Source organism: Lethenteron reissneri, chromosome 7 (genome assembly GCF_015708825.2).
Source record: "Lethenteron reissneri isolate LAM-NWPU_2019-01 chromosome 7, ASM1570882v1, whole genome shotgun sequence".
Taxonomy (NCBI): domain Eukaryota; kingdom Metazoa; phylum Chordata; class Hyperoartia; order Petromyzontiformes; family Petromyzontidae; genus Lethenteron; species Lethenteron reissneri.
Genome location: NC_083785.1, coordinates 10,760,881 through 10,786,785, shown reverse-complemented (window position 1 = coordinate 10,786,785; position 25,905 = coordinate 10,760,881). Strand labels below are relative to the sequence as shown.

Here is a 25,905-nt window from a genome sequence, read left to right as displayed (position 1 = left end):
ATTTTCGTGAATTTTTTTTTCCCAAAATTATACACTTTTTAGGATTTTTTGTTATATTTAACTACCAATTGCTTAATGGTGGCAGGCAATCATCTGACCCATAGGTGGCAGCCATCTCAAGCCAGAGGACGAGAGGACTCTAGCCGCCACGCATATAAAGGATTTATAGTGAAAAACTTAGTTTTACGGGTTAAATTTTTTACTTCTGTATATAAGCACACCCTCACAGGCAGTCTGAAAGCGGGGGGGGGGGGGGTAAATCCATTGTACAGCTTTCGGTATCCCACTTGGGTGTTTTCATGTAAATACACGCCCTGTTGTAAGTAAGCCCTGCGATTAAAGGGAGTTAGAAAATGCAGATAATTGCAGCCTGTTTGCCAATCCAAAAGTCCTTTGTGATCGTACAGTAATGCGGAGGTGCGGCGTAGGAGAATGGGTGGTTAGTCATGAAATGTAATACTGCGTAGAATCGCTTCCGAGTGCAGTGTGGTATTGATCTGTCAATATGTTCAGACTGGTCTCGGAGTCACATGCATGTTTTTATTTATTTATTTGGTTGTCCAACTTAGGTGCGAAATGTTTAGCAGTTTTTATCCAATACCTGTACTGAATGTTTAATGTCAATGGGCGTTCACGTGGATTTAATGTTTTTTTTAATATTCATTTCCGTAAAGTTTAATAAAATTCAATCATTTGAAGCCCTTTGTCCGTCCACTCCTGGGATTATTGCCCTGCGTGCAGGGTTCATAAGAGGTTTTTTTGATGATATTGGTCGCTAAAGCCTCCGTGTTAAATTGACCATGGTTGTTGGGGATTACTATACTCATTGGTTCTTTCGGTAAAGTCACGTATGTAGAAATACAATTAAAATACGATCACGAAGTTTCGAACGCAACACAAGCGCTCGTCTTTAGGTGAAAATGGTGTAAACCACACAGCGAGGGAACACACAGAGGGACTCATAATCTTAGGTTTTTTCGGTGAAGTCACGTAGGTAAAAATGTAAAATTAATAAAAGTAAATTAAAAATAAGATAAAAATCACGACGTTTCGGAAGCAACACAAGCCCCCGTCCTCAGGTGGAACGGAAAAAGCCTAAGAATATGAATCCTTGCAGTCACGAAAGCTTCAAATCTAGAACACAGAGGGACATCACACACAGACATCACACACAGCCATCACACACAGATCACACCGAGAACGGCAAACTGCACGTAGGCAAATACAGCAAGAAGATGGAAGACGCGAACTAGGCAAACCTTAGAAACATAATGCGATGCAACCCAGTCGGCCAACAACACGGTTAGGACACTAAACCTGGTTGACCGCGCATTTCAAAAGACTGCTAAATCTTGTGTTCATCTTCTCGGTTGAACACACCAACGTAAACAGAAGATAATGACTCGTGAACGGACACGAGGTAGAAGGTAGCAGATTGTTTTCTACTTTCGACTTTTCTTTACCATGCCGGTCTGTGCAGGTTGTGGTGAAGTTAGTCTGTGTGTGGGTGTCGTGGGGGGGGGGGATGCTCCTCATTGGCGCATGAAGACAAATAATGTACAAAGTTTTAGTTCAACACGTAGTAGGGCTTTCGCGACCAATATCAATAATACAGCTTTTTGTTTTGGGTTAGATTGTGTAAATGTCGATGTCTCCTGATGAAGCTGGTTGTATTTCTAGATTCGAAGCTTTCGTGACTGCAAGGATTCATACTCTTAGTTCTTTCGGTAAAGTCACGTCGGTAAAAAATGAAATATTTTACTTTGCCGAGTGTTTACATCCCTAACGTTTAACAGTACTTTATTGTCAGCCAACACTGGTATAAACATAGGCATTTTCGTTCCTTTTCTACTATGTACATTCACAGTGACTTGCGCACAAACACGTCGTTGACCACGACCCCGCCCCCCCCCCCTCCCGATACGTTCCATTCATTGGCTACCACATTCTGATAAGCCCCTCCCCTCCGTCCCCCCTTAACTGGTACTTAAGAGCTTACATCTTGAATCCCTCCCTCACTTGATGCAGCAAATCTGGCTGTGACGGTCCCACCTGATGACGGAGACTTGTGTTGCCTCCAAAACGTCGTGATTTTTATTGTTTTATTTTTATTAATTTTAATTTCATTTTTTACCTACGTGACTTTACCGAAAGAACTAAGAGTATGAAGCTGGTTGTAATTACTGGCGAAACGTCGGACTCTGAATGTAAATCTTGTGGCTTGCCTCCCCCAACACACCGGTGTGCTGTGTTGCCAGCTACGAATTGGCACGTTCTGTTTACGTGACAAACCTTACTAATTGGCCGTGTCGGGTGGTGGCGGGGTTTAAGGACGCAATGCTTTTCGTGCCACTGAATTAAATCCCACGTGCTTTTTTTTTTTAAAAGCCCCGTCCGGTTAACTGCCTGCTGTCTGCACCTGCTATACCACGACGTGAATGATCCACCTGGCCCCAAGGGTATTCGTTTGTTCTTCCAACCGCACGCGGCCACTGTCGTACTAAAATCGCTTCATCAACAGGGTTATCGATCAAAGTGTGTTGCGTGGAGCATTCGTTCACTGCAGACGCTCAACGACCGCGGGCCAATTGTGAATTGACAGTCTATCGAATATTACGATGGTTGTTCATATGTTTTTGCTTGCAGCTATTTGTGCTCGTGGTGTGTTGTGCATCTCGACGAAGACTCACGGAATAATTTACCTTTTAGTACGGGGTCAGGTGTCGCTCGTCCACTGATTTTAGCCGTTTGCCGGCAATGCGACTCAAGCTGGTACAACTTTTTAAAGCTTTCGTGACTGCAGGGATTCATCTTCTTGGTTCTTTCGGTAAAGTCACGTAGAATGGAAATAATAAAATAACAAAATGAAACATGATAAAATAATTATCACGACGTTTCGGCCACAACGCAAGCAGCCGTCCTCAGGTGAAGACCAGGTCTGTCGGGGAGACAGCGTCTGAATGAAACACCACCATGCTTGGAGCGTATATTTAAGCTGGGTTGGAAAGGGGGGGAAGGGCGTCTTGACAAAATAATGTGCATATCAAGAGGAATTTAGCATATTTATGGGAAATGCAGGTATGTGATTAGTACTAGTATTTCCATTCTACGTGACTTTACCGAAAGAACCAAGAAGACTGGTACAACGTGCTAACCCATGCACCCCAGCTTTGCCTATGCATTGTTTTTGTTTTATGGAACGATTGTACCGTGTCCTCTTGTTCGCCACAGTAGACGGGCTTTGTGCGATTGACTGAACCCGCTGCAGATTGCGCACGCTTATTTGTCATCCTCTTGCTCAATGTCTCCCAAAACAAACAGCTCGTTGGTTCTGCCCCGGTGTTGCTGCCACACCTCCGTGATTCATAACGCCCTTTCGCAGCACAACATCAATCACCGCTAACGTGGGACTTATGCCCACCTTGAAACACCGAAACGTAGGGGTTGTTATCGTCACGCGGATTATTGGATTAATGTGTAATTTTGGGCAGTGATTTGGAAATCTGGTTTCTTTCTGTCTCTTGAGAGAAATTGTCACGATACCAGATGAAGGCTGGGTTCGTTCCTCGCGCAGAGGATTGCATCACCCCGTGCTAAGAGAACGGTCCACAGCAGGCGATAATATAGAACTGCTTCTGAATGCATCTTCAAGGGACCTCTGATCCACAAGGATACGGCTGTGCTAAGAGAACGGTCCACAGAAGGAGATAATATAGAACTGCTTCTGAAAGCATCTTCAAGTGACCTCTGATCCAAAAGGATACGGCTGTGCTAAGAGAACGGTCCACAGAAGGAGATAATATAGAACTGCTTCTGAATGCATCTTCAAGTGACCTCTGATCCACAAGGATACGGCTGTGCTAAGAGAACGGTCCACAGAAGGCGATAATATAGAACTGCTTCTGAAAGCATCTTCAAGTGACCTCGGATCCACAAGGACACGGCCTGTGCTTCCTTACCCTGCCTGCTAAACAGGTATTTTGCCACGTGATGTGTCAAGCACTGATATATTTTTTATTCTCACAGAGCTGAATTTATCAAAATAAAATTTAATAAGTTTCGTTTTTACACGCTTTCTTGAACTCACTCTGTTGTTGTATCCTCAAATCTTGTAACTAAAATTTTACCCACTTCCCAATGTGGTATCGACTGCAAAACTTGGTATACTTATGTCATACTGACAATACTATATTCTATCATTAAAATAAAACATTTAAACAATATTTTTTTATATTCTTGGTTCTTTCGGTAAAGTCACGTAGAAGAGAAATAATAAACAATAAGATAAATATTTGTATATGTTATGTTTCAGCTTGGGTCTAATTGTCCACGCTCAACTGACGTTGGCTGTAAATCACCACGTCCCCTTTACGTTATAGAAAGCTTCGGGGCCACTTCCTGGAGTCGTGGAGTTCTTCCATTGCTAGTAGGATACATTTAATTAAAAGCGTGTTTTAAAAAAGTTTTTAAAAATATTACTTATTTACATTCGTAACGATGGTGCAATGAACACCCTACACTTGAGTTTAATCGCAGACTGCTGAAATCCGGTCTCAAGCCCAGGGAACTCAACGGTGTCATAAACATGCCGTAGCATACTCTTTGGTTTTGTCGGTAAAGTCACGTAGGTATAAAAAAAATCACGACGTTTAGATTTATTGTATTTTATACCTATGTGACTTTACCGACAAAACCAAAGAGTATGAATTCCTGCAGTCATGAAAGCTTAAAATCATGCTCTAGCATGTTAAGAACTGCTTTTTTATGTTTGTATCTAAAACTGATAGGTCAAAATTTGAAAGCCACGCTTTTATGATTTTGTAGGCATGCGCTTAAGTACCAAAGCATGTTTTATTGTGCTCTTGGTTTCATGTGTAGTGACTGTACTTGTCACTGTGTGGTGCCGGGACTTGCGAAGTCACGGACGATGATGTCATTTTCTTAGGTTTTTCGGTAAAGTCAAGTAGGTAAAACATCAAAATTAATAAAAATAAAATAAAACAAAAATCACGACGTTTCGGAGGCAACACAAGTCTCCGTCATCAGGTGGGACCGTCACAGCCGGATTAGCTGCATCAAGTGAGGCAATAATTCAAGATGTAATCTTCGTGATTTTTGTTTTATTTTATTTTTATTAATTTTTATGTTTTACCTACGTGACTTTACCGAAAAAACCTAAGAATATGAATCCTTGCAGTCACGAAAGCTTCAAATCCAGATGATGTCATTGTGGGCAGCCCGGATTGTGGGCTCCAGTACCAACACTTGCGGTGTTTGGGTGAGCGCTGGTTAGCGCAAAGGCACCACGAGCAGTATGGGTGCCGGTTCCCAATGAGGGGGCGAGAGAGAGTGTCAGCCAGCCGGGGTCACTCTGGGGCATGACACCCTGGCTGACCTGTCGTCACGTGACTGGACGTAACTAGAGGGGGCCACGTGGTCCCGGAGAGCTCTCGGGAACATTCGAGAAGGGGCTCGAGGAGCCTGGAAGGTGGGCGGGGCTGAGGGCGGAGCCAGCCCCAGCCCGGGAGCATATAAGGAGGGCTCCGTGAGGAGCTCGGGTTCTTCAAGTGTTGGTGTTCGATGATCCACGTCGGGAAAAAGAAGCCTCGAGCCACGCGGTCCGGGACCCAGTAGCTTGTGGTCCGGACCGGGATAGCGAACCGTGTCTAGTTCTGCCGTAGCGTGGCTAGATGGGCATTCGAGACCCGAGTGTAGGTTGTGTTGTGTTACGTATTGTTGGTCAATCAACAGTGTTGCTCTCAAGACAACGTCTGTGACTCAGTTGGACTCGCTACACATGAAACGTCTTGAACTTTAATAGTTTCCTTTATTTTAAAGCGATAACGAAAACGCATGGTATTTTATGCCACCAGCTCTCAAACTCTGTTCAAAGAACTATAAATTGCGTACAATTGGACGAGTTGCAGTAGTTGAAAATATGCTGTGTGGTGGTGTCAGCCTTGAGGAATAACAGTTGGAGGGACTGGGAAGTGGAAACAATTCTAGAAATGTGGTTCAGTGGCTCGTGTTGAGAATATTCCTTCTACCCTAATGTGCCAATTTGTGGCAGAAAACGACTCAAAATGTTTTCAGGTGACCATACGCGCATCTCTTCGCACATTTTCTTCATGTTCAACAAAAAAAAGCCTATTGTCTTGAGTTGTCAGTGATCATCACATTCTAGATGTCCAATTGGAATTACATTTAATGATTACAACTGGAATTTTGCCAAATTAGATGATAAAAAAGGTTTAAAGCGACGTGGCCGTTTCTGTTAAGTCATTGCTTGAACGCAGCCGAGACAATCGAGTTGACTCACTCTTTATAAAGCAGAAACCTGTTTCGTCCGCAGTGGTCAAAATCAGGATTTTAAATCAGGAATTTGCCAGTGCTAGTACATTTTGAAACCTGAACTATTCAGCCACACCATCCATCCTATGCAGCTGTCCAGCCACATCATCCATCCAATGAGGTTAACAATTTGGTTAAGATGCTTCTGCTGCTTTGGCAGTTGTACATAAAAAGAATGAACAACTCTCCAACACGTTCCGTGTCAATGACACTGGGGCCCTAAAAGGGAGACGTGCATAATAGGTGACATTTCGGGCAATGCCCCTTCTTCAGAACACATGGAAAGGAATGTGCTTTGAAAATCACGGGCTTTGAAGAAACGCCAAAATGTCGCCTTTATAGTATTAGTGATTGCTTTTGAGGCGGTGTGATTGAGCAATGTGAGTTCTTGTTTTATTGTGAGGTAAATGTGTGCTTAGCCAAATTAATGTACTGTATATGTACAGTCCGCTTGTTTCATCCACTGCTGTATGACGGCCTCCTGTGGGGCAGTGAGATACATTTTGTCCATACTTCACCACGCTGGTCATGGTGCCACTCACCGAAGAAAACCGAATAGGGGGGCGTAGATTGTGTTTACGTTTTCTGTATCACTCAATTGCTAAAACAACACAAAACAGATGAAGAATTACACGAGAGAATTGGATTATTATTTTGTGGAAACTTAGTTTGAATGGCCATTTTTGCATTTGAGTTTTTTTCGAGTTGAAAATTTACATTGCAACACACTATTGTAACACATTTCAGAATTATATAATATTATTATATTATTTTATTATGTTTTATTTGTATTATTTTATTACTTCCCTTCTACGTGACTTTACCGAAAGAACCAAGAAGACATTTCAGCACATTTATTAAACCTCGCTTAACTAATACATCCCTGCAGTCACGAAAGCTTTAAATCAAAATTTAATAAATGCATGTTTGCTTTGTTTTGTTAGACCTAAGGTGGGGCTGCAGGAATGATAATTATTTGACGAAAGCTCAGAAATCCATTGAAGTCAGGCGATTAGTAGGTGGGTGAGAGGGGGGGGGATGGGTGGGGGGGATGGGTGGGGGGGTGAGGCGGGGGGGGGGTGAGGGGGAGGGGGGGCGGGGGAAGGAGGGGGAGAAGCGGAAGGGGGCTGAGGGAAAAGGGCGGGGGGTAGGGGGGTAGAGGGGGAGGGGCGGGGGGTAGGGGGGTAGAGGGGGAGGGGCGGGGGATAGGGGGATAGAGGGGGAGGGGGCGGGGGGAAGAGGAGGGGGGGAAGGAGGGTGAGAGGGGTCAGAGGGACGCGGGGCGGGGCGAGTCGCACCCCCCACTCCCTCCCCAAGTCTCCCAACGCTTCAGCTCGGCATGTGTCGCGCTCTCCCATTGGCTGGCGAATGTCGACGCGCGCGCTCCTCGACCAATCACGAGAGGTCCTGCGGGGGGGGGGGGGGCACCGCCGTGAGGGCCCCTTTCTGCAGCGGCTCGTCGGGCATCAGTCGGTGGCGGGCAGCCGAGGGTCGCCTGACATCTCCGCGTTCATTAAAAGCACAAGTCCTCTGTACGACAATTGAACATTAACAACTTTGGTGAATTGACGCTCGCTTGGTTGTTGTCGATGGTGGTAGTAGTTTATTTTATTGTCTGTGAGTAACGGAGCCGGCCGTCGTCACCCAGCCCGCCTCAGTGTGTAATGTGGGCGACTACGTCTCGTCGCTAAACGCGAGTTGGAAGACGCCCGCGGCGACAGGCGTTGAAGAGAAAGACTGTGATCATATTTGGCCTCGGCTGCTGCTGCTGTCAGTCACGACGAGGTTCGTAACAGCACCACCATCATCATCACCATCATCGTCGTCATCGCCATCATCAGCAGCCGTAGTCATGCCACTGCTGGATGATGGCCTCCCTCAAGCACTCCGTGGCTGTGCGGGTTTTTGTTGTTGCCTTCGTGCCTGCAATGATTCATACTCTTCGGTTTTTTTTTTCGGTAAAGTCACGTCAGTAAAAATACGAATAAATGTAAATAACTACATTGTTGTTATTTTCATTTATTATTATTTTAATAATAGAATAATAATAGATGCAAATAACCAAAATTTAGTTATTTTCATTATTATTATTTTCTAATTATTTAATATAACCAAAATTGTGTTATTTTCATTTATTATTATTTTTCTTATTTTTACCTACGTGACTTTACCGAAAAAACCCAAGACTTTGTTGTTGCCTTTACTTCCATCGTGTTGTGGGGCCATGGTCACAGTCCACTAATGGATGAGTCCATCGCACACAACCCTCGCATTGCCAATCACCACGCGTTGTTTGTGGGGCTTTTACTGACCATACCTCACCATGTTGGGCGAGTCGAAGGCGGGGAGCATAGGAAGTGCAGTACAACCACACTTACCCGTACAATGGGTTTGCCCTACAACCCCCATATGGCTGTGTCATCATCAACAGAGGTCAATCTACTGCTGGATGAGGGCCCTCCACACGCCGTCGGGGTCATTTGACTACATTTCACCACGCTGACCAGTGCAGGCTGGGTTGGTAAAGGCAGGGAGCATAGAAGTGCAGTACAATACTCTACATAAATAGATTTTTGCTGACCTGCTCCCCCATACTGTATACGGTGTTACGATGTAAGATGGGTAGAAACATCCATATTGACCAAATGAAACAAGCTAAAATGTAAAGCATAGTTTTGTGGAGAGCACGTTTAGGGAACACGTTTCTTTCAGCAGATCATCGGATAAATACTTGCAATTGTGCCCGGGCAGTACAGTAGTTGTGCCTCTGAAAGGCCATGTGGGGGAGGGAAGTGAGTTACTATTGTGTGTATTTGTGTGTGCTTTTAAGGACGTGTGTATGTATGCATCTGTGCATGAATATTGAGTGACACGTTCATTTCAAGTGCATGATCGAGGTGGGTTGTGGCGTTATTTGAGACACGAAATGGCCTTCATGCATCACTTCATAGACCACGCGTTACAATGACGACGATGTGAAAGTGTGTGTATGGAGATGCTCTCCGTCAAGACGTGAGTGAGAGAGGCTTGTAAAATCCGCCGTGTATTAGAGATTCTGTACTCTGAGTGGCATGTATGCACATCCGTTTGCATCCTCTCTCTGTGTACTCGTTCCAAACATGTACGAGCTAATAATGACACAGGAGTTATGCTGTCACATTTGCAGTACGTGTATATTGTGCAAACAATGACTTTGTGTTGTATGGTATTGCTTTTTGTTTGCGTTGAACGAGGATTTGTCCATGGTTGTATATGGGATGCAGTGGTCTTGCAAGTAACATTTTAGCCTCATGGCGGGACCCCGGGGTCAAATAAGCCCCCGGCTCTCGCATAAACTGCGTTGCGACGTCGTTTTACGTCTGTTGAAGGCGAACGACACGGCAATCTATTCCTCTCGACGAGCTCTACACGATGCGCTAATTAAAGTTTGAAAGTTTTGTTTCTCCTGCGCATTCAACGATCTGCGCCGGGTGGGTCGCCAAAAATAATCCTGGTAGGAACCTCTACAGGGGATTATTGTGTCCGTCCATCGTGCATCCAAAAATGGGAGAGGTGGGGCTAGGTGGGGAGGGGCTGGGTGGGGAGGGGCTGGGTGGGATGGGTGGGGCTGGGTGGGATGGGTGGGGCTGGGTGGGATGGGTGGGGCTGGGTGGGCTGGGTGGGATGGGTGGGGCTGGTCACCCCGTGGTGCCCTTATAAAACTCAACGTTTAACCTACTCACGCCAGCTTGTGCCCGCCCTCAGTCGGGCATATTTGTGGAATACACCACGCCGCCGTTGACCCTGGCCATTGACCGAGCAACCCAACGTTCCTACCAGCTCCCTCCGCAGGAATGTGTTTTTACTTAATCACGATTTTGAATTCCGTTTATTCGGGACCCCGGGGTCCCCGCCATGTGCTTAATCCAGAAACATTTGTTTTCTGGCCCAGACTGCCGATGGGGCCCTGAATGTCAAATCCTTTTTTTATTGCACAGACACGCTGCCCGATAGTATGTCTGAACACGCAATAGGTTGATGTACCACACTTGTATTTATATTCGCATACAATGGTAATTAGGCTGGGCGTGCGTATGCATAGCCAAAATATATAAAGATTATTTTTTTTTGTACCAACAAATTATCGTTACATAATATATGCAGTGACGCATTCTATGCCAAAGTAGTGGTGGAATAAAAGTTTAATGTTTTCGAGCCAGAATTGAGAAAGATGAAACTGTCGTGACACAAAGGTCAATGGTTACCTTTTGGACAAGTTTTAGCTGGCGGTTGTCTTCTTTTCATGTCAATTAACACGCAAATGTTACCGGCAGTGAGACGATTTGGAAACTCAGAATAATGTACAGTGTACTATGTAATTTTAGGCCATTTGCCAACTGCATTCTTTTTGGTTAATACAGTGGTTATTATTCCTTTACTCTGCAGCCTTTCACCCTAAAACAATGTGTAATGTTAATAAAGACATAGGTTTGATGCATCAAAGTAGTTGTACTTATGTGCCCGTACTTAATTTGTGTTTCAATGATTTGACCTTCTAAAAAATTTCTGGCCATGTCTCCACACCCCCAGGGAGGGCATCTCGTACCTCCAGGGTGTGCGGCCACCCCAGGTTAAGAACCACCGGGTGAATATAACCATAACTGTGACATCACAAATCTTGTCAGACTTGTGTCAGTCCACTGCTGAATGAAGGCCTCCTTCCCCACGTGCTGTGTCGGCAGTCGTGGGGGTCTCGTCTGGCCATATTTGCCCACGCTGGCTTGGGATGAAAAAGGGCATGCCCCAAGACTGGTTCAGATGTGAGTTAGTGAACCTTGGCAAGGAATTGGGCCTCTGGTCACTATCCTTAAAGCTTTACATCTCCGTAAGTAGAATGAGAGATGCGTTACGACACGGTTGTGCCTGTTTAACCAGGATTTGGCTCGAGCTAAAAATGAAAGGACATTGGGCACGTCGTCGTAACAGCAATATACAGTATATCCCTGTTTCGTAATCATATGTGAGTGGCACATCACTGCTAAAGAAGGAAGTTAATGCTTAACAGTGAACAATGGGGGACTTGTATGCGTGCCATTGTTTCTCGAAATGTATTCACAATACGTGACAATAGAGATGATAAAAAAACATGTTTTTTTTACCGTTTTGTTTCATAATTCAGGATTATTGATTTTTGTTTGGACTGTTAACTTCCATTGTAGATGCACGTTTAAGGTTAAATGAAAAGGTAACTCGCCCGACAAGGGTGTGGTGGAATTTTCGGAATTTGCTCGCCATTAGAAGGGATGATATAATAACACCCGTGTGTTGTTTGGAAGAAACTCTTTGTGGTTCTGTCACATTACCAAAAACCTCTAAATCATGCAGCACTTTAACGCGTCACGTCACCTACGTTCGAACTTCACGATTGTCTCAGATGACTTTAGAGTAAAACTACGAAACGCTTAAATTTCGATTTAAAGCTTTCGTGACTGCAGGGATTCATCTTCTTGGTTCTTTCGGTAAAGTCGCGTAGAATGGAAATAATAAAATAAGAAAAATAAAACATAATAAAATAATTCTCACGACGTTTCGGCCACAACGCAAGCAGCTACGTGACTTTACGAAACGCTTGTATGTGTATATGTAGATTCGAGGAATTAGCTTCGCTCATAGTACATGTATTTCGCATTCGACAATTTAAATAAATAAATGAATTAACGCCTTTAGATTTTTTTACGAAAACTCTTAATGACATCGGGATTATCCTTTAATCCCTTTCAACGGTGAGGTTTCAGTTGAGTGTGAATGCCTAGCACGTCTGCACCATTAATATTCTCCGTGTACAAGTTGACCACCGTTTCAAAGGTGTAATCGTCACAGTTTTCATCAATGCATGTACCGATGTTGTGTTAAAACTTACGAACAATGTTGTCACGCAAGTGTGGATTGCTCCCGAAACGTTTGTCCACGAGTGCGGCTGCAGAACACAAACCCTATGACACACCGACACGTATCACTGAATCATAATCCTAATGTCACAAACCAACGACGAGGCACCTTTAGACAAAGTGCCCAGGTCACCGATGCATTATTGTACGATATTGTGAAATGCTCGCTCCGTTTCAGAATACAGTTATGGGTATTGTATCCCCCTCGTCCTATGCCGCATTTGTGCCTCTAAAATGAGGAATTGATTTGTCAGACTCGCACAAAATAACGTGAGGTAATGCAGTTTTGCCCTCAGGGTAATTTAATCGTCATGGAATGTATCTTTTCTTTTGGACCCGAATCTAGGTTAGTTATTACCTCATTAAAACGCTTCTGTTTTTATATTTTCTTACATTCAAAACTTTGCTATTCACCGTTGTCAATTAATTCTGCACAGGGTTAGTGGTAACATGGAACGTTTTACTTTTGAGACAAGTCAGCTCAGCGCCTCCTGCATCATCATTCAGGAATTTTTACACGCATTTAAACGTGACAGTTTTACACGTATTACGTAACATTTGCGGAGTCATGAACCGACTGTCCTTGTTTACTCTTGCCCTTTGTGCAGCAGCCGTTTTTACCGGATGTTAATCATCTGAATATTTAACAACCTCTTCCAGAAAACCAGTACATTTAGTTAGTCTCATTGCAGCCCGTGACCTCTGTTCCTTCATGCCGCAAAGAAAAGAGCATGCTCCAAAGGTTAACGTTACCATTCTGTATAGTACTGTTGGCATCGATGTTACCCTGCAATCGTTTGCTCAAGGTGCTGATGTTGCAAGGACATTCATAAGACGGAGCTCTAGAGGAGCCTCTCGATTGGATTTGGCCTATTCTTCCACGCTAGCCACACGTTACTTCACCACACACGACTCACTGCGGTGTCCTGGAGTGGGCGGGCTGGAGGAGGTGAAATTTAAGTAACGTGGCTATTTCAAGTCCCTCGCCACGAGATCGAACTGGTGACCTCTGTATTGCAGTTCCGGCGTGCTAACCATAACACCACGGCAATACCCCTACGAATAAATAACTCTGTAAAGTACTATGCATTATGTTCAATAGTTTACGTACTATGTATGGTGAATGTCTTTCGCATTGTACGTAGCCACTCGTGCTAATTGGTGGAGTGATTGTTTCCACAATTAGCTGCAGACACTGGAGGGTAGTAATGCACCTTTACGTGAAACGGCCAGAGACATTGGTGGGTGCATGTTGTGTACTGTTCTAGCAAAGCACCTTGCATTAGTCATTGGAGGAAGCAATGACAAGGATTTTGAATGAGATGGTCAAACATAAAGTTACAACAACAAAATAGCGAAACAGCTGATCACGCTTGTGTTCAAATCATTAGAATGCATGTGTTTAAAAATGGTAAGTAAACAAAATGACGCTGATGAAAATTTTAACAGTACATGTTTTATTATGCTTTATAGCAACGGCGGTAAATACAATACACCTAAATATTGTGCAATAGGACATTCCGTCCTAAAGTCTGTTTACTTAGTGGTTGGCAGCAAGGTTCTGGAAAGAGTGCTAAACTTAACTTTTTTTTCCACGGGCTCCAATGTAAAGTGGCACTCGATTTAAACGTCGAAAAGTACTTTCTTCACTTAAAAAACCCAAAAGGGCTCTTTCGAAGTTACACATTCACGGATGTTCCCCCGCCTGTTCAAGTTTCCTCCGATCTTGACCCTGCCTGCCAAGTGGTGCGCACAGCGTCTCTTCAGGGCACGCACATCACTGAGGAGTTGTGTTGTCTTTGTTTGAGGGCAACAGCATCGCTCTTGGTGACTCGGCTATTGGCCCCCGTTGTGACTCCTTGTCTCTATTTCAAGCACCGTCTGTTATTTGACCTCGACTGAGGAGGCAAACGGGATTAAGATAATTTGTAATCAATTTTTGGGTTAGATCACGTCGTAATGATGTGACCAAGTAAGTCGTAAAAGACCCTGTACCACCTGACATCCAAACAAATCTCCGCAGGTTTAATGTGCCAATTTAAGAACGTGTAAAACCCTTGTCAAAAAAAGGGCTGTACATGTGCAATAACTACACCACTATATTAATGTAACCAGAGTGCGACGGTGTAGCACGGGCTGATTTAAAGTAATATTCTCTTGTTAAGGAAGTTCCAAAATTGTCTACAAGATATGAACTATCACGAAGGGGCTGCTTATGGTATAAGTAGAGTACAGGGGAAGCAAGAGAAAGGTGGAGAGATATACAGGGCTGTATAAAAGGTTAAACATTAGCTGGCTGGCTGGCTGGGAGCTTTATGTCCTGGGAGTGTTGTGGGTTGCTAATCTTTCTTTTTTTTAAAGGCTCAAGGTTATTGAATGTTCTTGTTGCGAGTGCAAACATAAATTTTGTTAATGCTTTACACGTACCCTATAGTCCATAAGTGGATAGACTAAGCATGATGCAAACCAGGATGTATTTTGCTTTAAATATCCTAATAGTGGTCACTTGGATTTACAATATTTTTAAATCCAAAGAAAACAATGTAAAATACGCTCGGTACACATTTATTATGTTCTCTGAAAATTAGTTTTTCTTCAGTGAGCTTAAAACAAACAGTTGCACCCAAATGCATTCTAAGAAGTAGAGTTTACTTCAGGGATATTTTATAACGTAACGATTTTCAGTGCGTAAAATAGCGATATCATATATATTAGTATTATCATTTGGGAGACGGGGTGATTCCATGGTAACATTTGTGCCCTCACTGCAAGAAGAACCTGAGTTTGATTCCCAACTCGGGTGCCCCTCTGTGGATTTTGCATATTTTTCTCCCTTTTCTGAATGGGGTTTCTCCGGGTTCTCCGATTTCTTTCCAAAGAAACAAACATACAACATAATTGATATTGCCCAGTAATTATTCATACATTTCCACGAGATGTTAAACGATGCAATGGATGTGTAGTGACATAGACGTGGTCACTACGTAGCATAGCGCTGGTTGCTGGCAGGGAAGGGGATCTGCAGCTTGAAGCAGCCCTGACTGACTGCAGGCCACGTGACAGACCCGAGAGGGATCTAGCGGAAAGGTTACGGAAGGGACACGTCGAGAGCCCGCTAGTAAGTTCCAGAAGGGGGGCATGGACGAGGGCGAGCGAAGCCACGCTAACAGGATAAAAGGGGACCCCGAGCGGGAGATCGGGGCCGTCGTTTGGAGTGGGATCCCCTCGTCGTCGTCGCCTTCGCCGCTGTCGACTCGTGCCTTCGTCGCTTTTGTCGTCACTTGATAATTGCGCTGCTAGCAGTGGTTGGCTGTCTCGGTTCAGCGCCGTCAGTGTCAGACGGATAGCGTTGTGTTGTAGGCTAGCAACCAGAGTAGAGTTGCGTTTAAGCGAGTGACAGAGCGTTGTGTAACAGCAGAGAGTGTGTAACAGTTATTATGTTATATTTGTATTATTTTATTATTTCCCTTCTACGTGACTTTACCGAAAGAACCAAGAAGGGTTTGCTCGGTGTTAAATTCAAGAATTGCCTCCAATAAGTTACATCTCCAAGTCAGTCACTACATATGTATTTATTATTATTATTGATTATTAAGCTCATTATACATCCACCACATCGCATGTGATTTTTTTGTGTTGTGCAAAATGTGTTCATGGTACCCCTTGCAGCCACCAACGGCTACTACAATTGCCACAGTGTTGTAAAAGAACAAACTTGCGAATCAAATCATGATCCCGTAGTGGGGGATAATCATTAGACCTCTATTTTACATGCTTTTTACATTTTATTGTCTGCTTATTTAAAAATGTAGCTCGCAAATGGTAATAACCACCGAAATAAATCACCAACACTTCATCATTTTTGTTGTTGCCAAATAATTGCACACTTAACAAAAAACACTGAACACATTCTTCAACAATACTGGCCTTAAAATAATAATAAAATATATAATGGGTTTTGAGCAAAGGCCCTTCTACATAGGCCAGAGAGATATAATGAATAAAGGTTATAGACTGCACTTAACATCATGGGGCCTGATAAGGATTAAATGTTAAAATGCTTTATTCACGAACAGATTTTTTAATTGGCATATGAATAGTTATCTGATAGTAGCTATTGAGTAACAGAGTAATCCAACAAGGGACAGTCTACCCAGCCTGATTACCATTTCAGTATTAGGAGTTTCACTGTCCTCCATTCCCGAGGCAGAGAAGTCCTGAGAAATTCAATGGGAAGTACACATGAACATGAAATTAAACAGCGAGAGAGAAGAACCATCGGCTCATTTGTGATCACGTGACGCTCGGCAGACAAAGCGTATACGTACTACTTGTATTGCAAGACCTCGCTCGTTTATCAAGTTAAGATTGATTAAAACAATTTTGCTCGTCTTGCAAAACACTCGCAGACCAAGTTACTCGCAATCTAAGGTTTTACTGTACTTTGTAAGTGAAGCATTCATTCAATCCTGCCAGTAGAAGAGTATTCAGTTTAAATAGGAGGCAGCCTTCTTTGACCTTTGGTTTCTTTCCCACAAAAGATCACAACAAGGCCAAAGACCGACACGTCACTCGGGCTGTGGTCGCCGCTGTTGAAATGACGAGCCACTGGTGTGGACATCACCAGATGAGATGTTGAACAAATTTATTACCCAGCCGTTGACCAGTTTCTCCAAAGGATTGGAGGTGGCGGCGTTTGAACATTATGCAATCAGCCAAATTGGTGCAGGTGCATCTAATACCGATGGTGCATCACAAATTATGCTCTGGGTGTTGTTGTTATCCACATATCAGTTGATATGAAGATATACTTAAAGTTTATTGAGTTAAACTTTTAGTTTTATACTAAGCTGCATTTAGCTCATGAGTTATACATCAGGGTTTTCCACATATCACCCATATATGCAGTATTTGTGCATGCACCTTATACCAAAGACGCAGCTGATGATTTTATGATGACGTGCCAGACCCGGACTAAGGCATTGAGACCACCGCAGCAATAGAGAGAGATCTTGCGTTTGTGTGCCCCTGCTTGTGCTTCCAGGTTGCCGCGATGATAATCCCGAGGACCAGGGCGTCCTTCTTCAGCCTTGTGTGTGGCGCCAGCGTGGGCTTTGCGCTGAGCTACCTTCTGCTGGCGGTGTACACGCTGGACCGCACGGAGGAGCGTGAGCGCACGCCCGTGGTTATGCTGCCGAACAACCCTCACGACCCGCATCCGGAGGGTCGCGCCAGCAACGAAGATGGCAACGCGCCACAGGGGCAGATGAAATTCCACGTCCATGACGGCGATCATAAAGGTGCGTCAGGCGCCTCCGCCCTCCGTACACGTTGAAGCTGCCACGGAGGCGGCACGACCTCAGGTCTTGGCCCAAGTTACCGGTAGCTGATTCTTTTCCACCATAACATCTGAACTAAGCCAGCACCGGACCCTCACGGTACAGGCAAATTAATGCTGTAATTTTTTTCTGTGATGAACAGAGGGAAAAGAGATGGTAGGAGGGTGGCTGGGGGTGGCCTTGTGGTCAGAGTGGATGGTGTCTGGGACAGATTGTGAGTTTTCCATTTGATCATTTACATTTGTCAGATGACCAAATCGCCCAGAAAGTCATCGAATCTCAGGAGCTAAGCCAGACTGTGCCCGAATAGTGCTTGGATGGGTGACTACCACGCATCGACAGGTTGTCATTTGGCAGCAGAAGGTAGCGCAGCAAAATCCATTGTTGTACACTGGTACCTCGGTATATGTCGTTAATTCGTTCCAGAAGGTAGGACTTGTACCGAAAATGACGTAGATACCAAACGAATTTTTCCCATAAGAAATAAAGGGAAAGGAAATAATCCGTTCCAGAGTATAAGAAATTATATTTTATATGGCATATTATACATTAATGGGGTTGTATAAAATAATTTAGACACTACTTATTACCAAAATGCATACATAAATTAAAATAAATGCATAAATAAATTAAAATAAATATAAATAAAAATAAAATTTGACATCACTATACCTTGCTGAGAGGAGTTGATAGCCTACGAGGATGGTGGTGAGGAAGGGGAGGAGTTGTGAACGGGGTCTACGCGGGTACGCGGTGACTCATCCCGACCCATACAAGTTCTAGCAAGCGCATCGTTTTCCAACCAAGACGTCGTATCCCAAGACATTTTTTTCTCGTCAAAACACGACGTATACCAGATTCGACATATTCCAAAGCGGTCGTATACCGAGGTATGACTGTACTCTGCTTATGTGCTCCCACTTCTTTGCTCCCCAGCATGGTGAAGTATGGTCAAATAACCTCGACTATTCACACGTTGTGGGGAGGCCCTCAGCAGTGAGCTGTACATTATATATACGGAGTGGTATCTCCTGTAATCTCTCATTTACTTGATACAGCTGTCGGGCTGTGACGGTTCCACCTGAAGACGGAAGCTTGTGTTGCTTCCGAAACGTCGTGATTTTTATTTTATTTTACTTTTATTAATTTTTATGTTTTACCTACGTGACTTTACCGAAAAAACCTAAGAATATGTACATGAATCCTTCGTAAATCAGCAACCCAGACAACAACATTACAGCTAAATATGGACTATCTGATGATGCAAGTATTGTAATAATGCATGGATTGTTCAAGCGTTCAACTAATTTCGTAACAGAAATAGTTGAGAAAAAGATGATCGCTAACCTTTGTTCTCATGTATGCAGCTTGAACGGAGGTGATGAGAGGGGCTTGCTCACATCATTGGCATCATTAGCCACATAACGCTTGGCATTGCTTGCAGAGGGCTTCTCGCCTCTGTAAGGCAAAGTGTGGGGACCCGCATACCGGACTACAAAGGGAGTAGTCGTCACGTTGTTCTTGGTCAATCATGTATGTGTACATTTTGCAATTATTTCGTACCTTACGTAGCCAACCGTGCTTATCGAGGTGCGAAATTAATCAGTCTCGACCGATTGTATACGACGAAATTCCGCCGCGTAACTTCCACCACCGCCGCTGCTGTGCGCGCGCCGCCCTGCAGAGGAGGACATGAGCCAGATGCAGGAGCTGCGCCGGCGTGTGCGCGTCCTCTGCTGGGTGATGACGGGCCCCCAGAACCTGGAGAAGAAGGCACGCCACCTGCGTGCCACCTGGACCAGGGCCTGCGACAAAGTGCTCTTCATGAGCTCCGAGGAGGACAAGGATCTCCCCGCCGTGGGGCTGCACACCAAGGAGGGGCGAGACCAGCTCTACTGGAAGACGATCAGGGCCTTCCAGTACGTGCACGAACACCACCTCGGCGACGCCGACTGGTTCTTGAAAGCGGACGACGACACCTACGTCATCGTCGACAACCTGAGGTGAGGGCGGCAGTGGCGGCGCTTCCCGTTTGGTTGCCGCCAATTCTCGTGGGAGCGCTGCGACGTGGTGGTGTGGGTGTCGACGAATTCCGTCTTGGTGCAAGAAAGCCAACACGCTCGTCAGCAACGTGGTGGGCCTAAAAGGAAAATAATATGTAGTTTGTGACTTTTTTGGGCAGTGTCCCTTCTTTATTAGCAGAGATAAAAAGTGTCATGACATTAAACATCACCTATCTCGCCGTTACGAAATGGGGCTTTCGTCCTAAACGTCATCTGTATCTACATGTATATTTTTTATTTAGGGAAGTATTATTGACGAATGTATGATGTTGTGTGGACTGAAATTTATATGTAGGTTTTCACGACCAATATTATTCATAATTGGTATGTTTTGGGTTAAGTTTTGGAAAAATGTGTGCCGTGAAACCCTCCTCCATGCTCAATCTGAGCTCCTGTTAACCTGACGATGCTGGATGTGATCTCCAGCAGAACGTCGTACCCATATCTATGTCGTGAGATTACTCTACAAAACACACTGGTGGTGCTGCTGAAACAGTAATACATTTGGCATGTTTTATTTACGTGAGACTGTCATTAATTGGCTGTGTCGGGTGGAGGAGGGTTGACAACACAATTTTTAACACGAACGAACCCAAAAAAAAAGAATTATGAACTTAAGTAATATTCACACTGTGGAAGTACATCAAAGCATAAAAACAATCTAACACAAATGTGAAAGTTACAGGAAACTGAAATCATGATAATTGCCATAACGTGCAGTGTGGTATGATATGTCATCGTATTGTGAAAAATGATATTGCGGCAACCATTTATCTGACCATTTGTTCTTCTGTGCTGCACGCGGCTGGCCTGTGAAAGATGTGTACTTTCGACCGGCTGCGGTCAGAATGATCCGCTTAAAGGATTTATCGGAGCCCGAAGCTGAACATGGCATTCAACAACTCTTTCCAAGTTTGTTGACTTACTGAAAAAAAGTTGCTCATATTGAAAAAAAAGTACAACCCTTTGTAAATCCTCTGCTTTCAACAAGGGGTTGTTTGACCATACTTCACCACGCTGGTGAGTGCGGCTTGATGAAGAGGTGGAGGCCTAGGACAGGTTCAGATCTGGTCCGCTGCTAACGCGGCCGGCAATCGAAGTTGGGTAGCATCATGGTGAAGCGCGCTCTCCACTGCTACCTCTCCAGTCCAATTCCTGTAAACTAATTTAAACAGTCGGTGGTTATTTACATACGCATTTCTTCTGAACGCCCGCTTGCCTGCGTGCATGCACCCATCCCATCAAACCCACCAGACTGATGCTGAGCAACTACACGCCCGAGCAACCCATCTACTTTGGGCGCCGCTTCAAGCCCTTCGTGAAGCAGGGCTACATGAGCGGCGGCGCGGGCTACGTGCTCAGCAAGGAGGCGCTCGTCCGCTTCGTAGACGCCTTCGCCAAGGGCACGTGCACGCACACGAGCTCGGTGGAGGACCTGGCGATCGGCTCGTGCCTCGAGAAGATTGGGGTGGTGGCGGGCGACTCGCGCGACTCTGCCGCGCGCGACACCTTCCACCCGTTTGTGCCGGAGCACCACCTCATCGCCAACTACCTGCCCAAGTCATTCTGGTACTGGAAATACTGCTTCTACCCAGCAGTGGAGGTGAGCGCTGATTAAGCTGTTGTCCTTCATCCCCCCACCCGCCCCGCACATCCCGATTAGCGCGGTTGGCTACATATAGCGTGAAATAACTTCAACACACGGCTGTGCAAGGGGACCTACCCACGGGGGGTATGGATGGTGTTGTGGGTTTTTTTTCGCATCGCCACAGTTGCAGAGCGCAGGCCCAAAGGCCGATAAACCGCAAGCTGACAGCAACAAACAACACCCATTAATGGTGCAAGAAGCAGGCTTGTTTCCACCTTAGCTCACAGCTATTTTTAAAAAAACTGATGGTAGGGTACCAGAACTCAGATTATGTCCAGGATGTTGGGACGTGTGCTGCCTTGTCACAGCTGGATGAAGGGTCTCACAGTGCTGTGGGTTCTGGGCTATCTTACACGAGTCCGAACAAAGACTTGAATGACATAGATAATTTAACAGAACATACAAGGCGAAGAATACGAAAAAAGACAAAACGTATGATGTCGACTTTAATCCAGGTTGTGTCAGTTCATCTGGAGTTTTGCATTACACGCTTAGTAACATATGGTATCTGTTGAGCAAGCGGTGCACTCTAAAGATTAATCTTGATGAACTTTTCACATTCAAGCTGTTAAACCCCATGGTTTAACCCCACGTGTGCAAAGCCCTTTTATCAACAATAATCTTTTAATCCCGACCACGTTGTTTGAACTCGGCAGATGATCACTTGTAAAATGCCAACTCTATTTGAAGGTTACTTTGTGCCCACGGAGAGGATGGTCATAAGTTATTGTCAAAAGTTCCGCAATAAATTCAAATATCCGTGTACTTTGCACGCATTTCATCAAGGAATAAAAGCAAATCGGAGATGAAGTGACTGTTACGGTAAAAGTAAGAGAACTTAGAAAGGGCTCGTTGGTAAAAGGGATGATGGCTGATAGACATGACTAGAGACAGAATGGCAGCCAACCAACCACAGAGATAGATCATGTAGTATGCAGGAATGGGATGGGTTATGGCATAAAAATATTCCAAGAGATGGCTAAAGAGACCTTAATCCGGTCGTCGTTGGATAATGGATCATGGTCGCAATGAGGATGATGGTACTTCGTGCGTGCATCAATGTTATGATTTCTCTTTATTCTTTTCATTGTTAATTATAATCATTCAACATAATTAATTACGGTAAACCTGTAAATGAATGGCTCTCCACCAATGGGAGGTAGTCATATGGACCTTCCTTTTAATGGAGGTACACTTATGTGTGTTTTTAGCTGGCAAATTCTGGGCCAGTTTTGACTTTGGTCAAATCAGCAGTCAGACGTAAACATGCTGACGTGTGTCCAGATGTTATTGTCATGAGCCATCCACTTAAAGTTACGGGGACCCTTATAATAAGATGATTATTGTTGTTTTTTCTTCTTCTCCAACAGGGCCCACAATGCTGCTCCGACTTCACCATCTCATTCCACTACGTGAGCCCCACGTGGATGTACATCCTGGAGTACTTTGCTTACCACCTGCGGCCGTATGGCTACAGGTACCGCTTCCAGCCCGTGCTGTCCAACCTCGGGCACAGTAAGGACGTGGTGCTGGCAGAGCCGAAGGACGAGGGCAACTTGAGGCTGCCGGACGTGCAGAAGAAAGGTGATGCGCCCGCTGTCGATGACAATGCGATAGACGGAGGAGGAGGAGGAGGCCCTGGGGTGAAGGGCAATGATGAGAAGAAGCCAGCGGCAGTTGTCCCAGAGAAGTCGAGAGACACCTCGAAAAAGATTTCTAACGTTATCGAGGACATTGTGGAAGACAAAAAAGCGGCTGACGCGAATGAGCAAAAGAAAACGATATAGAACGTGGAGATGATCTGGCTTCTAGCAGAACAATATGAAGGATAATTGAAAAAGGACTGATCACAATAACAAAAAAACTACAAATTTAATGAGAGACTAATAGTATGGGTTGAGTGGTTTACATTATTATTTTTTTTGAAAATATTTTCATACAAAAATGTTCTACATTGTCTCTTGAGGTGGTTCGTCAAGTGAAGGTTGATGCTGTGGTTTGAATGTAATTAAATAGCGTCCAGTTAAAGGTGATCTTCTGAGCATGCACCTGTATCAGTTTTAACACTTCTTGACTACCAGTTCACGTAAATAATTTGTTGTTATATTATCATTGTCAGCTAAGCTCAACTTGTTCAAGTTATTGTAGCCATCATGAGAGTGCACCTCACTGCCTAACTGCGTGGTTATTGAGCGTTAACCAGTTCTGAAAAATGAATGACTCAAGTACAGCAGCTCAATAGTACAAATTTATATTCCTGGTTAAAATATTTTTCATCTGCACTCTTGTTTATTCTGCCAGTAATCGGTCATGTCAAAGACGGAAACAGGAAGACTTCTTGTCAATTTAGTTTTGTTTACGTGACAAACCTTTGTCATATTGGCTATGTCGGGTGGTGGCGGGTTTAACCACACATTTTACGTGATCTAACCCAAAAAACCTTTATTATGGATGATATTGGTCGCGAAAGCCTACATGTCAAACTGACATCTCCCTTTTGTGTGAAGAAATCTCCATTAAAGACAAAGAACTGATCCATAAATATTTAATGTAAGTACAGTATAATCATTTTTGTATGGCAGACAATTGAATGTGATTTAAATTCAATATTCAGGTTTGAACATTGTCCCAAAGCACACAGCACCACTCGATATGAACAAATGGCTAGTATATAACTCGGAATCTTCAGCCAGTTTTCAAACCATCCTCGACTCGTGAAATTAAGAGCATTACAGGCTGGTTGAGGCCGTTTTCCATTTACAATTTTTCGAGGTGTGTCATTTAATTTTTGTGAACAATTTTTTTACCAGGTAAATCCCACAGCTATTAGCTCTTTTTCAGAGGTGTGACCTGGCCACAACAAATACCTCCTCAAAGAGGCGCTGATATCATCATCACTCGTGGGAACTTCTAGGAGCAGCCGAATAATCTAAACACAACTTCATCTTAAATGTGAAGGGGAAAAACCGGAGGATCCGGAGAAGATCCATGTGACAACCACGGTGGCGGGGGGGGGGGTGGCATCGGGGTCACACCCACGATTTCCTGCATACCAGGCAAGGGGAGATATAATCTCGCCACCTCGGCGTGAATTTTAATGCGTAAATATTGGCAGCCGCTTATAATCCAAATGTGGTTTTCCAGGTTGGGATGTGATTTGAGGATTTCTTTTCTTCAACTCCTGATGTTGCCCGCAGGCATTGTAGGCGGCGAACGTTTGATAGAATCGTAAATGAACGTGCAGCCCAACCTGAAAAATCCCACTCGGATTGAGATTATATTAACCATGTAAGGTTGTGTAGTTCTGTTTACCTTGCCATCCAGTTTGATTGATTATATCAGTTCAGTCGGCTTGCAACAGCCATCCCAGCTGAAGTATGCAATGCGATTTGTGATTCATGAAATGTCTTTTTGTACAGTACAATTGAATTTCAAAAATGCAGGCCTGTATTCTGGCTTTTCATTGCAGCTTGTGTGAAATGTTATTACTCACTCCAATAGGCACTTGATGTCAGTAGTACTTGTGGGTTCTTCCACATTGTTCCTCTGTTGCCTGAATGTTAAATAAGTCGATACAAATAACCTTTTTCACAGGCTTATACATTACCTGTACATAGTGTATATTTCAGTTTGCAGACAATCAGTGTACAAGTACACCGTGTAGTGTCCCATCAATATTTTGAAGTGATGGTTTGCCGAATTCTCCTTGGTTGATTTTTTGAAGTGTGCATTTTAATCGGCGATTGCTCGTGGTACTTTGGCGGAAGTGTCTGGTGGACAACACCGATGTCCACTCTGTCATTCGCATTCTGTCCCAAATTCATTGTCAACCACGGAAAAGAGAATCTGTATACCGTATCGTGTGTAGCAAAGCAGAAGTCAACGACGTCAACAAACTTGCCGCGCCCCCCCCCTACCCCGCACCTTTTGTAGTATTGTGTCATCGGGGTGGTGTGCTGATCAAATTCTGCCCACCAACAAATAAGTGCCTGCTATAGAAGCACTTAGCGCCTAACAACACATCTGTGGGCTTTTCGACTCTTGGGTCCTTTGTGGGATATTTATAGCTTTTGAATAAGCGTCTCGCGTGGTTTGTACGTTTTTGTAGCATGCGTAGAACTTGAATACATGGAAATGCCTTTAGATCAGCCATTGGGATAAGGAGTCTGGTGCGCCCGTTTCATTTTTTTTGCAGGTCCCACAGTTTGAGCGATCCCTTTGGTTGTGCTGCACTCGTATATAACTGGGGCGTGCGTCACATCAAGTGTGCGCTGTGTGCCGTCACGTGGGTGGGAGAAATGTGGCGTTTTAATGTGTTCAGTCCCCACTGTGGAGGGGAATGTGTTAGTGTCTGTGCGCACCTGAGCGTGACCGACTGGCCTTGAATAGAAGCAACTTGATCTTCAAGTTTTATGGGTTGGTTGGCCTCGGTAGTACGAGTGTGTTTGAATATCACCCATGTGTAACGGTGCGTCCTTTTGGGACATGCTTTAGCCGGTCTCGGTCTATCGTCATAAACCTAGCTCGCAATCACTGTTTAAATTTCACGCGATGCCCCAAATGACCGTGCGCGGAAC

At 44.4% G+C, this 25,905-nt stretch overlaps 1 protein-coding gene across 2 annotated transcripts; it reads left to right on the top strand.

Moving 5' to 3' along the window:
- The first annotated feature begins 1,724 nt into the window (after positions 1-1,724).
- Positions 1,725-24,768, top strand: LOC133357557 (glycoprotein-N-acetylgalactosamine 3-beta-galactosyltransferase 1-like). Of its 2 annotated transcripts, none has more exons than XM_061575551.1 (5): positions 1,725-3,975; positions 17,323-17,578; positions 19,302-19,620; positions 20,935-21,283; positions 22,699-24,768. In XM_061575551.1, the coding sequence occupies exons 2-5, from the start codon at positions 17,332-17,334 to the stop codon at positions 23,113-23,115; spliced, it is 1,332 nt and encodes a 443-aa protein (XP_061431535.1). In that variant the 5' UTR covers positions 1,725-3,975; positions 17,323-17,331; the 3' UTR covers positions 23,116-24,768. The 2 variants fall into 2 exon arrangements, with proteins under 2 accessions (XP_061431535.1, XP_061431528.1); XM_061575544.1 differs by lacking the exon at positions 1,725-3,975 and adding an exon at positions 7,796-8,136.
- The last annotated feature ends 1,137 nt before the right edge of the window (positions 24,769-25,905 follow it).